Source organism: Nelusetta ayraudi, unplaced genomic scaffold (genome assembly GCF_046127955.1).
Source record: "Nelusetta ayraudi isolate G7.1 ecotype Tasmania unplaced genomic scaffold, CSIRO-AGI_Nayr_v1 ptg000008l, whole genome shotgun sequence".
Taxonomy (NCBI): Eukaryota; Metazoa; Chordata; class Actinopteri; order Tetraodontiformes; family Monacanthidae; genus Nelusetta; species Nelusetta ayraudi.
Genome location: NW_027466058.1, coordinates 1561129 through 1575444, shown reverse-complemented (window position 1 = coordinate 1575444; position 14316 = coordinate 1561129). Strand labels below are relative to the sequence as shown.

The 14316-nt window shown below is 45.7% G+C and overlaps 2 protein-coding genes across 5 annotated transcripts in view; both read left to right on the top strand.

The window, feature by feature from the left end:
- The first annotated feature begins 253 nt into the window (after positions 1-253).
- LOC142883588 (rho GTPase-activating protein 19-like) lies at positions 254-6136 on the top strand. Its single transcript, XM_076018583.1, has 11 exons — positions 254-359; positions 622-875; positions 1185-1265; positions 1969-2178; positions 2272-2498; positions 2594-2680; positions 3006-3071; positions 3181-3399; positions 3479-3574; positions 3935-4048; positions 4550-6136. The coding sequence occupies exons 1-11, from the start codon at positions 313-315 to the stop codon at positions 4553-4555; spliced, it is 1407 nt and encodes a 468-aa protein (XP_075874698.1). The 5' UTR covers positions 254-312; the 3' UTR covers positions 4556-6136.
- Positions 6137-9646: 3510 nt separating this feature from the next.
- slit1a (slit homolog 1a (Drosophila)) overlaps positions 9647-14316 on the top strand; it is an 83848-nt gene continuing 79178 nt past the window's right edge. For 3 of the 4 annotated variants that reach the window (XM_076018581.1, XM_076018580.1, XM_076018578.1), the window contains exon 1: positions 9648-10383. In XM_076018581.1, coding sequence (XP_075874696.1) covers positions 10175-10383 — 209 coding nt within the window. In that variant the 5' untranslated portion in view covers positions 9648-10174. Of the gene's footprint in view, positions 10384-14316 lie in introns of all 4 variants that reach the window. The other variant, XM_076018579.1, reaches the window with a different exon arrangement.

The following is a 14316-nucleotide window of genomic DNA, read 5'->3' as shown; positions in this document are numbered from 1 at the left end:
AAGTAGCCATGTCTTACACCTTGTTGTAGTTTCATAGCTTTTAATCGTAAAACCAAGAGGGCGTCTAACAAAAAGCATGTGTGACAATTTATTGGGAAAATTACATTTTTGTAAGAATGATATTAGAAAAAAGGATCATTTTAAAAAACGGAACCGACATAACATTAAGTGTATACATACACATACATTACTGCCTCTCCTGACCTGTCAGGTTCGCCCTCCCCGTTGATGACGTAGACAAACATATTTATCAGCCAATTGGAGTGTTGTGGGCGGGACTAAGTATGAAACAGCGGAAGATTCAAAACGAAGATGGCGGCCGACCATAAGTCTTCGAACAGTCACAAACTGGAAAGAAGGTATCCCTTAATTAATTTTACGTTATCAGAGCTATATTTTACTAACGAGTGTCTACATAAATAATAACTACATTTGGCATAACATATTTTTAAGTGCATATCTAAAGGTTGAAACGGCCGTCAGCGCAGCTAACACAACAGCTGTTTGTTTTGCTAACATCAGCCCAAGTTCGCGCTTTCTTTCAGAATAATTCCATTTTAAGCTTCACACCGTGTGTACTCCCCTTAAAAAAAACCTTTATCCCGCTCGTGTTTTCGGCAGGGAGACGAAGTGCAGCGTGTTTACCAGCATGGAGAAACCAAATGCAGGCCAGCCAGTGATCTTCAACCCGGACTTCTTTGTGGAACGACTGAGACATGAGCACCCGCAGGTCTTCACGGATCTGGTCCTCAGCAACATCACCCGCCTCATAGACTTGCCGGGTGACGAGTTTGCCCAGCTGACGGGAGATTGTGAGCCTAAAGTCGCCGCTGCCGGTGGCTTCCTGCGGTCACTCAACTTCCTGAAAAAAAGAGGTGTGAGCCGTTACATTGCACCGCTAGAGCTGTTTGTAATCAGATCTTGGATGCATCTTTCGTTATATCTTTCAAGCATTTATATTTATATATGCATATAAATACTACTTTTAGACTAAATTGGTCTACATGCTTCGCCCTATGTCTGGCCCTGTGATTTATTTATTTTTTTCTTTAAAATTAATTTTTAATCCCATTTTTTTAAGGGCACACCCAAATGTGTTTGAAGTCTAATGGTCTTCTTGAATTAAAGTAATTAGTCACACCTGTATCTATTTTGATGTTACTGTGTAATTTCATGTCTTTCAGAAAAAGGGGTGGTTTTTGGTGCGCCGTTAACAGAGGAAGGAATAGCACAGATCTATCAGCTCATTGAATATCTTAGCAGAAGTGAGTATGGCTTCATCAAGGTTTTACAAGTGGATTTTATTGTGCGTATGTTGGAAAAGAAGTCCATTTTCATCACTATTTGTTATAATACATTAAAAAAATTAGCCCTCCCCTGATATCTTCTGACAAGAGTTTATTTAAGCCTCCTGTTAAAATTTGAGGTGGTTGAATGAACACTTGATGTGGGTGATGTCACTATCCTGGGAGGGTTATCATTGAGATATTAGCCCTCTTTGTGACATCACAATGGGGTGAATTCCAGGACTATGTTCTGGCTCACATTCTTTGGACTTTATTATAGACTCTTATGGAGTTTTCTCCTTTCTGATGACGTCATCGACATGTTTTTATGAGGAAAAAGTTGATAAATTGATTTCTCCTTCATTCTGAACAGAGTTCTTTTTTTTTTAAATCCTTTAAACTGCGTCTCGACACTGCTGCCAGTGAATTGACATTAGGTCATGGTTTATTCTTAAAAAAAAGTGATGTCATCCACTAAAAGTAGACACTAGAATAAAATAGATTGGTCAATAATTTATCTCAAAGCACTTTGCTCCTGCTGCACTCCCTCCTCTCCTTTCACTCAGCGCCCCCACCCCTTCCCTCCCTCTTGCCCTTCTCAGTCTTTTTCTCCTCCGCGCCGTCTGCCTGCCCACACACACCACGTCTCTGTTTCTCTTTGGCTGTTTCTCTCCACTTTTAGACCTCCATGTGGAGGGGTTGTTCCGTGTGCCAGGCCACAGCCTACGGCAGGCCGCCCTCAGGGAGATGCTCAATTCCGGGGCAGATATAGATTTGGAAGCAGGCGGCTTCCACCCCAATGATGCTGCCACCCTGCTGAAATCCTACCTGGGGGAGCTGCCAGAGCCTCTGCTCACACACCGACACTATCATGCCCACCTGAAGATTGGAGGTATTGACATGGAGACCTGTTTTTCTTTTCCAACGATTTAAAGGAAAGTGATCCCTGCCCTTTAATCGTAATTCCTTTGTTTCCTGTGCGCAGCGATGACCCGCTTTGACGATCAAGGGAACAAGACAAATATCCCCGACAAGGAGCGCCAGATCGAGGCGCACCAGCTGCTTTTAATGTTGCTCCCGCCGGCCAACCGCAGCCTGTTGAAGCTGTTGCTCGACCTGCTCTATCACACTGCTCGCAATCAGCAGGTCAACAAGATGTCTGCCATTAACCTGGCCACGATGTTCGCCCCGCACATCATCTGGCCAAAGAATGTAAGGACTTCAGGGTCGTTTTTTCTATGGCTGTTTTCATTGTGGTCAAGTGGACCTCGAGCCAACATGCTGTATGTTATGCATCTGTCCTCCAGGTGTTGCCAAGTGATCTGCAGGGAAACATCGAGAAGCTCAATAATGGTATAGCTTTTCTCATCAGGCACTCACAGAAACTTTTCAAGGTAATCATACAATTCTCTGTAGTCATTTAATTCAGCTCGTGTTCATGTGTCAATTTCTTTCACCTGATGTCAAAGACGCAATCAGTAAAATTGCCATCTCAAGGCTCGCTTGTGTCAAAAGGTCGAGCTCGACGTAGAGTAATGTGTCCTTTTATTAGCATGGAAATAAGAGGTGTTGTTGTTGCTATACCGAATAGCTTAATGTTATTTTTCTGTACTTAATGATAGCAGGTTACATAGATAACCATATCTGCTCACGTTTTCATTTTAGGCTTAAAAATTTTAAAAAATTTCTGAACTCACCAATTTTCTTGTTGTGTCAAAGGCACCTTTATATATTAAGGAATACACCCATCTATACTTTACTGGATCTAAAACTCTTCAATCAAAGGTGAGTGTTTTTTTTTTTAAATTCATTTTATTGGTTTGATTTAATAGCTTTCGATGTCTCCTGGAAAAGAAAAATAACATAATTGGCTTGTTTGTGCACCCTTTAAAAGGATGATCTGATTCTCTGCTCTGGGAAGAAAGCTGGACCATTGACCGTGGTCCCACCTGCCTCCCCCTCTCCCTCCATGCACACTGTCAGAGGGGAGAATGCTGTCGCCAGCGGCAGCTCGGTTGATACTCAGAATTACACTGACTCTGCCCTCAAGGAACTGTACCAGCAGGTCACCAACATGCCAGAGTCGGCCAAGAAAAAGAAACTGATCAGACAGGTAACATAGGTCTGCCGTGAAGCAAACATACAAACGGCTCACAGCCCAGCTCACTCGTGCACTCTTTGTTTGCGTGCAGTTTGAAAAACAGCCCTTGTTGACGCCTACATCTGATTCCCGGACGCCTTTCAGCAGGAAACACTGGCGCTCGCGCTCTTTAGGTGGAATGATTAAGGTAAAACTCTTCATTTATTAATACATTATTACTAATTACTAACTAAAGTTTCATATTTTAGAGTATTTGTTTTATGAGAGTTAAAATGCAGAGAAGAAAACATGCAAAACTGTCAAGTATCGGCTTTTAATTGACTTTTTTGTGCATTAGCTTGATGTCTTCATATAAAGAAAAATGGATAATGTTACTGTTCTTTATGGGATATATATGTGTGTGTGTGTGTTATCATAAAAAAAAAAAACACAAGGTCTTTCTCTTCATAATTAGATTTTTATGTAGGATGTTATTTGAACTGGGGTATTTTATAACAAGATATTTCTCAAATAACTCTGTGCGCCTGATTTTTGTCGCTGGAATCAGAGGAAAATGTTGGGAAGTCAGTCGTCCACGGAGAGAGAGAGCGGCAGGCTGCAGAGTCCTCTCCCCAATGCTTCCAGTCACGGACGGGGAAAAGAAAACGGTGGTGGTGAAGGAGTGAGTATTGTTCCGTTTCTTAGAAAAAACGCCGCTCGCTTGTGCCAAGTAGCAATCAAAGCCAATAACTGCATCGTGAATTATGTCAACAGAGTTGAAGGTTGCGATAGTTGCAGCCCGCTATGACGCCACATTGTTGATAGTTCATGATTTATACTACAGTTTATGCTTGGAATTTATTAGGCCAGAATTAAAGAGTGCAGAATTTCTGAAATTATCTGTAATTTTCCCCGATGATGATTTACATGTTCAGCAATAGACAAGTAATTCATTGTTTCCGAAAGAAAATGCACGAGAGTGTCTGAGGTAACTTTCTATTCATTTAGCCATTATCTACTCCTCAAGCTGTCATCAGTGAGCAGCGTGCAGCTTTTCTCCTGGCTGCTGACAGCGCCTGTAGCCACCTGCTTGTGATTTGCCTGAGGCGAGGCCTAGTTGTTATTTAGACATAACAATACGTGAATGGCCGCTCCAATACAAACCAGTCTTCTTTTTCTCCAGGATTGATTCAAAGAACATGCCCACACAACTAAAGACACAGACTCGACTTTTTTCATGCGTCGCTACAATCACAGCAGCGTAGTGGTGTGAGAATTCTGACACCCCGCTGAGGTCTGCAGTCAGAATTTGGTATGAAACCTTCTGCAGGCCTGCAACGAATACGATTGCGACTACTTCAAGCCCACATTAAAAACTGGAATTTTTTTTTTCATGCAAGAGTTCATGCTGAAGAACCTCACCTTGCATCAATCAAGATACTTTTCTGGAGGATTTTGCACACTGTTGATGCTGGATAACAAGGCAGCAGTTTGAAGAGGATGTTTTTTTTTTTTTTTTTTTACATCACAGTGAAATATAGTCGAGTAAGCTGAAAGGGCCCGATGAAAACGATAACAATAGCAGGGAAATGTCTCTGGAGAGTTTTTTTTCTCTTGCTTGCATTTTGTTATAGTGCAACATAGCTTTTGCCAAGCAAACACAAGAGTACTGCTCTGTCACTACCCTGAGTCTTTTATTTTATGCATTTGATGCTTTGAAAGGTGTAGCTTTACAAAATAGCAGGATTGCAGTGTAGAAGAACCTCTGTTTTTGCTTGTTTCATATTAGGCTTCTGTACTCCAGTTCCACTGGAGTTTCAATTTGTTTTTCAGCAGCTTCTTTCGTTGTGTTTTGCTGGGTAGTGGAGTGTTTAGCTTTGTGATCCTCCTATGCTTTGTGTTTGATTTGCAAGCCTGTCTGTATTTATTTGTATTTATCGGCTGAATCTTTAGAATAGTGCATCTAGTTCATCTTACGCACAGATGCAAGGTAAGTCTTTTTTTTTTTTTTTAATTTGTGAAAGAGTAGATTTAAAATGGTTGTGAGTTTAATTTCGCAGACCTTTAGTTCAGGTTGTTGACTTGGTAGTCATTGCAGAAATGTGCCTTAAAGTGAATATATCAAGTACTGTGAAAGGTTGCTCTTATTTAACATTTAATCTTTTAGTCTTTAAAGTTGCTAAAAAATTTTAAAGAGTTGATGTGTGAATTAAATGAGGGAATAACGACAAGAGGCAGGAGAGACACTGGAATGTTGATATAAAGTTGAAGATCTGATGGATACGCATGACCACTGAACACCATCCTTTTTTATGCATTTTCTTTTAACATATTTAAACATATTTTTTTTTATCCAAGACCAAATTTCATTCTTATGCAAGTTGTTTTATAGCTTTACATTTATGTTATGTTTTAAGTTCCAGTCAATGAGTTCATATAAGTTATATTGCTTTCGATATTTTATTATGTTTTTATATTTTTTTGTTTGTGGTTATCACATTGACTCTGATGTTATACTGTGGTGTTTAGGTGCTTAATTGTGGTGCATTCTGGGTGAGTTTGAGCCATTTTTTTTTTTTTTAAAGAGGTCTTCCTGCTTGTTGCTTCCTTCTTTCAGTAGCTGTATTGAGTTCACTCCATGTGGTCACTGTTCTAAACTGTTACAATTAATATGCAATATGTACCTTTGACTGTGTACGATTAATGTGAACGGATATCAGTGCTACTGTCATGTTACGCACCTCTGTAAATAAAAAGACAACAAGCTGAAGTGTGAATTTTATTTCATTTTATGACGTTGTTTTCGTGGGAAAGAAGACAATTTTAACGAAATGGTTTTCTTTCGAGCATGCCTTTCAAAAGTAGAGCTTCTTTTGCGCGGTCTACTTTTAATGCAGTGTCACTTTTAGCCACAAGGTGGTGCTGTTTACTTGTAAATGTTGGCCGAGCATCCGTTACTTCTGCCTGGATCAGATAAAACAGTTGTGTCTTAAATAGTGCGATTTTGGAAAAACTGAGAACATCTGCCCATTAACTGCGCCACTACATACGATAGCAAGGTTTTATCGGACACATATTTGAACTAAAAACAAACAAGAAGCAATCTAGCTCGTGCTTAGTCAATCACGTTTGTTTCACCTCTAGGACTTTGCCTTTGTAACGAATATAAACAAGACAATTATGTGACACTATAAATGCTTATCAATAATAGTACATTTTGAAAATGCAATGTGTTTTTTAGAAAGCCTCATGCGTAAGTGAAGCAAAGCCTCACAAAGTGCTGCTGCACTTTGATGTGCCAGGCTTTAACTTCCTTCACGGAGTCACCGAGTGAGTGAGTGAGTGAGTGATTGCGTGGGTGGATTTCAGAAGCGGAGGCAGCGGCTCTCACAATGGATGGAATGTCTCAGTTTGTCATTATGTTGTCCGTGTCAATGCATGTTTGGTATTGTAAGTGTATGCTGTAAACATTTGAGAGTGGGCTTGCTTCTTTCCTGCTTTCTTTTTTCCCCCCATCTTCTTCAAATATACAGCAGACTTCTTCTGTGGTAGTCGTGCGTTGTTTTGCAGCCGGAACACTACAGAGGGGGGTTTTATTTAGCATTCCTGCTCCGGAATAGATCAGAGCGTGATGCCTGCAAAATGACTCAGACATACTAATCAACTTTACATTATCACCCCCAGATGTGATTGTGCTTGAAGCTCAAACGCTATTTCTGTGCGACTTGCACATGCACAAATGGATCGGCTATTTTAGAAAGAGGGGAAGCAGTTAGGTACCTCACTTCCTGCAGTAGGAGGTTTTTTCCCCCCACACACACAACGTTTAGGCTGCAGAGTTGTTCTTGTATTTTCTTTGAGGCTAAATTCCTTTGAGGGTGACATACAAATAACTTGGTTTTGAAAGGAGTGGTTGATTTTTCTGATGCTAAATTTGGTTTCCTGTTGTCTCCTTTTTTCTATCAGCCTACTAATACAACTCTTTTTTTCCCTCCCAGGTAGCTGCATGCCCACTGATGATGGGAGTTTGGTGCTTTGATTGCCCAACTTTTAGGTACAAACTCAACTCTCTCATCTAGCTCAAAATCTAGCATTCATCCCTGTATGACTGTCATTTCCTCTGTCGGTTGTTGTTATTGAGGGCTGATGTTGTCCAAACCAATCTCTCCCAACTCCACTGTAAATTACCGCCGTGGGCCTCCTACGGGCTCCCAGAGCTGCACAATCATTCCGCTGTATTTTGTGTGCATTCCTGTCACGACTCTGCGAGAGCGGAGGGACGCTGCCACCGCCACCCCCGTCACCGCTAAACACCACTGTCTCCTCTTTAATTAGCCTTTCGTAGAAGAAAGATATAAACTTCCCCGATGCTGCAAACCGTGACAGATGGGGCTCCACGGCATGTATGATTGTTCACAAATTTGCATGTGCACGCGTGCGGTGTCGGTCAAACAAACAAATGCAATGTCAAGATGTTTTCTATTTACTGGAGTCTTTCGGCTCTTCTGCGTCTGTGTTGTTATGTGGGAAGGGGATCCACCGCACGCCAGAGGAGAAGGAGGCCAAGTGGTTCCCGGCTGAGCAGGGCATGGACATTACCAGGTTGCCCTTTGTGACATCACAAAGGCCTGATTTCCAGAAATGGGTGCATTTGGCACACTTTTGGAAAAGTAAAGTCCTCTGACAGGCCAGAGATCCACATTGTTGTTGGAAAACAGTCTCCGATTCTCTGATAGAATAACTCAGGAGCTTTAAATCTAAGCAAATTTCACATTAGCCCTGTAAAATAACTAATAGTGTTCTTAGTCACAGCCCATTGCCAACCAACTTGCTGTAACGGCGCCGCAGCAATAATGTGTCCTGTTAAACTAGAGCTCTAATTTACACGTGTGCCAAGCCGACTATTGGTTTTGTGTCGTTTGGCAGCCGATGAACCTTTACATCCAGATTGCTTCATTAAAGAGGTGCTTCGTGTGCAGACTCGCAGGCGTGCGGGATGCAGTCGTTGCACGGTGCCTCCGAAGAAAAAAAAAAAACAACCTGTGCCAGCAAAGACAGGAAGTAACTTTTCGTGGCTCCTTTCCTCTTCGCACAGCTTTGCCGCACCGCTCATAAAAGCCTCTTTACTGCCAGACTTTCTGAACAATGAGCTTGAGACTGAACACCAAATCTGAAATAAAACCACAAGTTGGCCTTCTCAAAGCAGGCAGAATTTCAAATTCTGCAGACTGCAAATCAGAAGCATGATGACATTTAAGGAAAGCAGCAGTCACATGCGTCTGAACTCTAAAATTTATAATATCTCAATGAGATATTTACATTGTTTTGTGTCCAAAAAAAGGATGGTGTCCAAATTATTCCCGTGTTGTTTCTTCTCTGTTTTTATTGTCCTTCCCTGTCCCTCCTTTGAGCACAGTCCAGCATCTGGATGGCTCTGGCATGATGAGAGGAGAAGTGAAATTATGTGACATTTACTCCTATAAGTAAAAAAGGAGAATACAGCTGTTTTTCTTTTCCTCCCCGTTCGAGGTTCTCACGGCTCCTTGTCTCTATATCTCTTAAAACATGCCGCGGTTTGATCTGTCATACGCTGCTCACCAATAATTGCGTCACTGTGTTAAATGCAAGTCTGCGTGCATGTCGGCAGCTTCAGTCTGTGTGGCCGCACTGCACCCACATCCACTGATCCACATTTACACATTTACAGATTACTTATTCCGGCTGTTACGCCTCCGAGGACCGAGGTGTTGATTCCTCTCCTCCCCAGCGGATTCTCCTTTGTTACATGGGCGCATTTACACACACACACACACACACACACACACACACACACACTGAGCCCGGTCCCCTGGTAGCCTGTCCCTTCGGGCAGAGAGGAGGGGTAGGGTGGGGAAGGGAGAGGAGGGGGTGCTGTGCAGTGTCATGCAGGTTAGGTGTCTCTCTTGGGGTTCCCCCCCGCAGGCAAAAAAAAAAAAACTGAGTGAGGAAGGGAGAAAAATAATAATAATAAGAGGAGTGGGAGAGAGAGATGCTCCGAGCGGTTCTGGTATTGTGAATTAACAGAATGAATGAGGGAGAATGAGAGTGAGTTCAGGCAGGGTTCTGTTGGTGGGTGGTGGTGGGTGGGGGGGTCTTGTGAGCAGGGAGGAGGGGTAGGGGTGGAGTCGGGGGCTCTGCTATTTGTAGATCCTTGTGATGGATGACTGGTGTGTGTGTGTGTGTGTGTGTGTGTGTGTGTGTGTGTGTGTGTGTGCAGGAGAGAGAGAGAGAGAGAGGGAGAGAGACACACACACACACACACACAGACTGCCTTTTTTCCGTTTGGGCTCTTTCCCTCTATTCCCTCTCTCTCCAGGCGAGCGGAGCAGAGCAGAGCGGAGCGGCAGTGAGTGAGAGGAGGACAGAGACGGCAGACGTGCGCAGACCAGAGCGCAGCAACTCCACAAAGGCAAAGAGACGGAGAAGAGTTTGCGAGGAGATTTGGAGGCAAGAGAGATTTTTTTTTTTGTTGGATTTTTTTTATTTTTTTATTTTTAACACCAGCAAGCCGCAACCGGATAACAAGTCTCCATCCAAAAGATCCAGACCAGAAGAAGAGGAAAGGATTTCACAGCTCTGAGAGAACTGAAGCTTTTGTTAGACTTTTTGTTATAAATCAATATTCACAAGACCGATCTTTTTTCAATCAGGGGGCCTACGAGGTGTTGCAGCAATTTATATTTTTGCAGAGACTTAAAGGAGAAAGACGGTTGTTGTTTTTGTTTTTTTTTTCCCTTTTTGTGTCTGTCTGGCTTCAGTGGCGACCGACATGCCCAGCAGAGGTGGCCGTTTTGGGGCGTGCGCGGGCAAGCTGGCCGGCCGGCCGCTCTGGATGTGGGTGGTGATGCTGTGCACCCTGCTGGCGGGCAGCGCCGACGCCTGCCCGGCCCTTTGTACCTGCAGCGGCACCACGGTGGACTGCCACGGACTGGGTCTGAGGAGCATGCCAAGGAATATCCCCCGCAACACCGAGAGACTGTGAGTATCCATCACGTGAGGGGAGAACTAACTACCTGAGGAGAGCGACTGCTCGTCCTCGTCTTTTGTCTGACTTTTTTTTTTTTATTCAGTTTCTCAGTTTGCTGCATGGGGAGCACATTGCAGCGCTGCTCATGATTTTGTTTGAGAGTATAATAGACCCAGTAGCACTGCCTGTGAAGCCTGTATCAGTGTGTCTGTGTGTCAGTCACTCACTGGCATTCCAGTCAGGTATAAATAGGCACGAGGGGACTGGAAAGAGCAGAGGCAGATGTGTGCCTTTCACATGTGTCCGTAATTTTTTGACCTCATTGTTTACACGCGCCGGGTCGCTCAGATTGGATTTTTTTAATTTCAGGTTTTAATATTTGCCCCATTCTCACCACATGCAGCGGCGTGTTTGCCTTGAAGTTTAAATGTCAGGTCCTTTTCGCACGGAGCAACTGAGCCAGATTTACAGTCTGGTCAACTTGGATTGTATTCATGAATTACCCCCCCACCCCCCACCCCCTCCACCTGCCCCCACCCTCCCTCCTTTGGTCAGTCATATCATGTGTCCTGTGTGTGCAGCTCTGCGTCTCTCCTTATCTCCTCTTCTCCTTACTTTCCTTCTGCCGCCGGTCAGACCGCCGCCCCCCCCCCCCCCCCCCCCCCACTCCCTCCTCCTCGGGCCCCCGAACGCACCCTCCGCAAAAAAATTGTTAAATCATGGAGAAAATTAAGCAAATCGGCTACTTAAGTGAACCTCGCGCGAGGATCACGTAAGCTGTCTTGTCGGACAGGCAAGGCAGGGAGGGGGCGGGTGAGGGTGTTGGGAGTCGGGGGGGGGGGGTGGGGGGGGGGTGAGGGTGAGGCAGACGCCAGCGAGAGTTTCCTCCTGCGTTTTTCTGACGTTTGGCCCCTGCAATATTCATCGGGAAAATCAGAAGTGAGGAGTGCGAGGGGGGAAATAGATTGTTCTATTTCAGCTTTTAGAATATCAACCCTGAATAAAACATGCGGTGGGAACAGAGAGACTGAGGGTGTGTGTGTGTGTGTGTGTGTGTGTGTGTGTGTGTGTGTGTGTGTGTGTGTGTGTGGGAGAAAGCCTGTGTCAGAGGCAGCGTTTTCACAGTGGGAGCCATAGCTGCATATTTAATGTTTTTCATATTTAATTTCTAAGAACACCCTCTTTTTCTTCGCCCGCCGTTCTGGTCCGCATGTCTCCTGGTTTGTTCGCGCGCACACGCCGCCTCGACACCGAGGCGGGAGGAGCGGTGGGCGGGGGAGGGCGGTGGCGGGGGGTGAGGAAACATGGTCATTTAGTGGTTTCCCCTTTTACATGAATGACCATTCACACTGGAAGGAGCAAAAGAAGTCGTTTTGTTCATTCATAGGTGGTGTGCACCATGCTATCATGCTATTTCGGGTGCTGTCGAGCATCTCCAGCGCACTCTGAGCGCAACCGCTCGGGGATTAACCAAACCCTGGCGACTTACGTTTTCTCTTTTCTCTCTTCTTTTTTTTCACTTTGCGCCATGTGTTTATTGTGTTTGCGGCAGACGTGTTTCTTCTGGGAGCTCAGCAGGAACTGAGCACTTCACCCAGTCCCGCGTCCTCGGCAGTCGCAGGACTCTCGGGGTGATTCATCAAAGCGATTGTGCAAGTTGGCGACTCCGGACCACCCTGCCTCGTGGTGGTCGCGGGGAGCCGGGCCGGGGTTGGCGTGGTGCGCCTTTTGAAAAATGTGTGTTTACGTGGTGGGGAGAAAAAAAAGGGGGGAGCGGGGGGGGGCGCTACTGGCGTCAACAAATAGTTCCTTGAAGACGTGTTCACGGCGCTTGACCTGTGTTTAGACGACGACACATTTACGGAGCAGCTGGTTCCCGAAAATGGATCGATTAACAGAGTTTAAAGTGATGTTGAAAGAAATAAGGTTTGGTTCACTTGAATGGAAGGGAACAATTTTATATATATTTGTGTGCGTTGTTAAGGAGAGAAGGACCGCTGGGGGTTAATAAGGCTGAACGCTCCACTTTGTCAGTGTGTGTGTGTGTGTTTGTGTCTGTGTTTACAGAGATGCTCTTGGGAGATAGAGTGTGTGTGTGTGTGTGTGTGTGTGTGTGTGTGTGTGTGTGTGTGTGTGTGTGTTAAAGGAGGAGGTTGTTGGTTTTGGGTGAAAGTGTGTGTGTGTGTGTGTGTGCGTACTGAGGGTGTTGGGCAAGACAGCAGAATCCCATTTGCACTTGTCAGTGTGGCTTTGGATCAGGTCTGACCCCTGTGCTCTTCAGACCACAGCCTGTAATGAGACTGTGAGCCACACATATTAAAATCGCACCCCACCCGCCCGCCCAGCTCCCTCCCCCTCCTCCTGCATCCACCCTTCCCTCCCTCCCTCCCTCCGTCCGTCCGTCCATCCTCTTCCTCCCTTCCGCTCCACCCCCGACACACACAATGTCTGGCGGTCAAGCGGCGCGGTGGCCAAAGTGACTTTTTATCACTCTCGCGCCAGGCCACTCGGGCTCGCGTCTCTTTGTGCGGGCGGCAAAGGGCGACAGCCCGGGTTTTAAGTGGGCGGAGGAATCAATCAAACCTGCAGCCCTTTTCTATTTCCGTCCCCTCCTAATCTATCAGCCCCCCGCTGGCCAGAGTAAACGTGTGGCTCATCTGTGAGTCAGCTGATTAGCGGAGAGCGGGGGAGGGGCCCTGCCTGCATGTCATAAATAATTGCACACACAAATAAAGGAGGGTGATTTATTGATCATTTATCCCCCAGTGGTGCCTCTGGTATTGGATCTCAGTCACTGGGAAGATGCAGGCGGCAGAACCAGCATTTTTCCGTGTTTTTTTTTTTTTTTTTTTTAAAGGCTTAAACTTGTGCCTGGTGTATCAGTAACAGGGCCTCCCTTTGCTCCACAAGCCGTGTTTACATATTCCGGAGGGCTGGAGTGCTGAAGGTGTTGTGTGCGTGTGCCAGGGAATGCCTGCTGCGCTCTTGGCACCGGCCTATTCCTGTAGCAACTGACAGCTCGCAGACCACCTGATCTGTAGTTTTTTTTTTCCCCCTCCCTCACCCCCTCGCTCGGCCCTCTTTACCTGCCAACTCTGTTTAGGGAGGACCGAGGCCTTGGTAGTGAGACTGGTAGGTTGGGGTGGGGGAATCACGGCTACGCTGGCACTTTAAGCGAGATTATAATCCAATGAAAGAGTCATTGCGGATGGGTGTGGATGCGGGGGAGGTGGTGGGTGAGGTGGGACTAAAGAGTTGTGTAAATTCGCCGCGACGTCATGAATTAATGAAAGGATGCCGTGTGGCGGCGGCGGAGGAGGAGGAGGTCTGGCCCGGAGGCGGCCTGCGTTGCTTCATTCAGGTCCTTTGTCTAATCCATCCATCCTCGCGGTGGGTAATCCCGCGAGGGGTGATAATGCCTGGAACGAAGATCATTCACAGAATGTTTATGCTTGGCGGAGGATTGTGAAATTACAGGCCTGGGACTCTGTCAGTTCAATTTACTGCCTGTGCTACACAGCTGTGGTTCTCTCTCTCTCTCTCTCTCTCTCTCTCTCTCTCTCTCTCTCTCTCTCTCTCTCTCTCTCTCTCGCTCTCCCTCTCCTGCTCGCTGCTGCTGCTGCTGCTGCTGAGGTGGGCTTCATTTACTCTCTGCCGACCCCGCATTTAGCAAATAGCCACGTGAGTCCCCCTGTTCTGCCCCGGCTAAGACCACGGCAGGAAAATCTCTATTGTAAGTCAAAGTAGTTCCTCCTGCGGCGCAACATTTAGCCGCCTCGCTGCATTTTTGCGTACATGGCACCACAAGAGCGTCACTCACCGGCCACTCAGAGCTGACAGGTTGGTCCTGAGCATCAGAGCCAGCTGCTTTGTGTCCAAATTCACCTCAGACTCGTGGACCAGGCCCTCCTGATGAAGGTCTCCTCTGTGTGGAGGTCCGACAC

What these genes read in the sequence shown, in the direction of transcription:
- LOC142883588 (XM_076018583.1), top strand. Translation starts at nt 313, where the DNA reads ATGGCGGCCGACCATAAGTCTTCGAACAGTCACAAACTGGAAAGAAG. An exon ending in AGTCACAAACTGGAAAGAAG is followed by an intron (nt 360 to 621) that starts GTATCCCTTAAT and finishes TGTTTTCGGCAG; the next exon opens with GGAGACGAAGTGCAGCGTGT. An exon ending in ACTCACAGAAACTTTTCAAG is followed by an intron (nt 2,681 to 3,005) that starts GTAATCATACAA and finishes GTTGTGTCAAAG; the next exon opens with GCACCTTTATATATTAAGGA.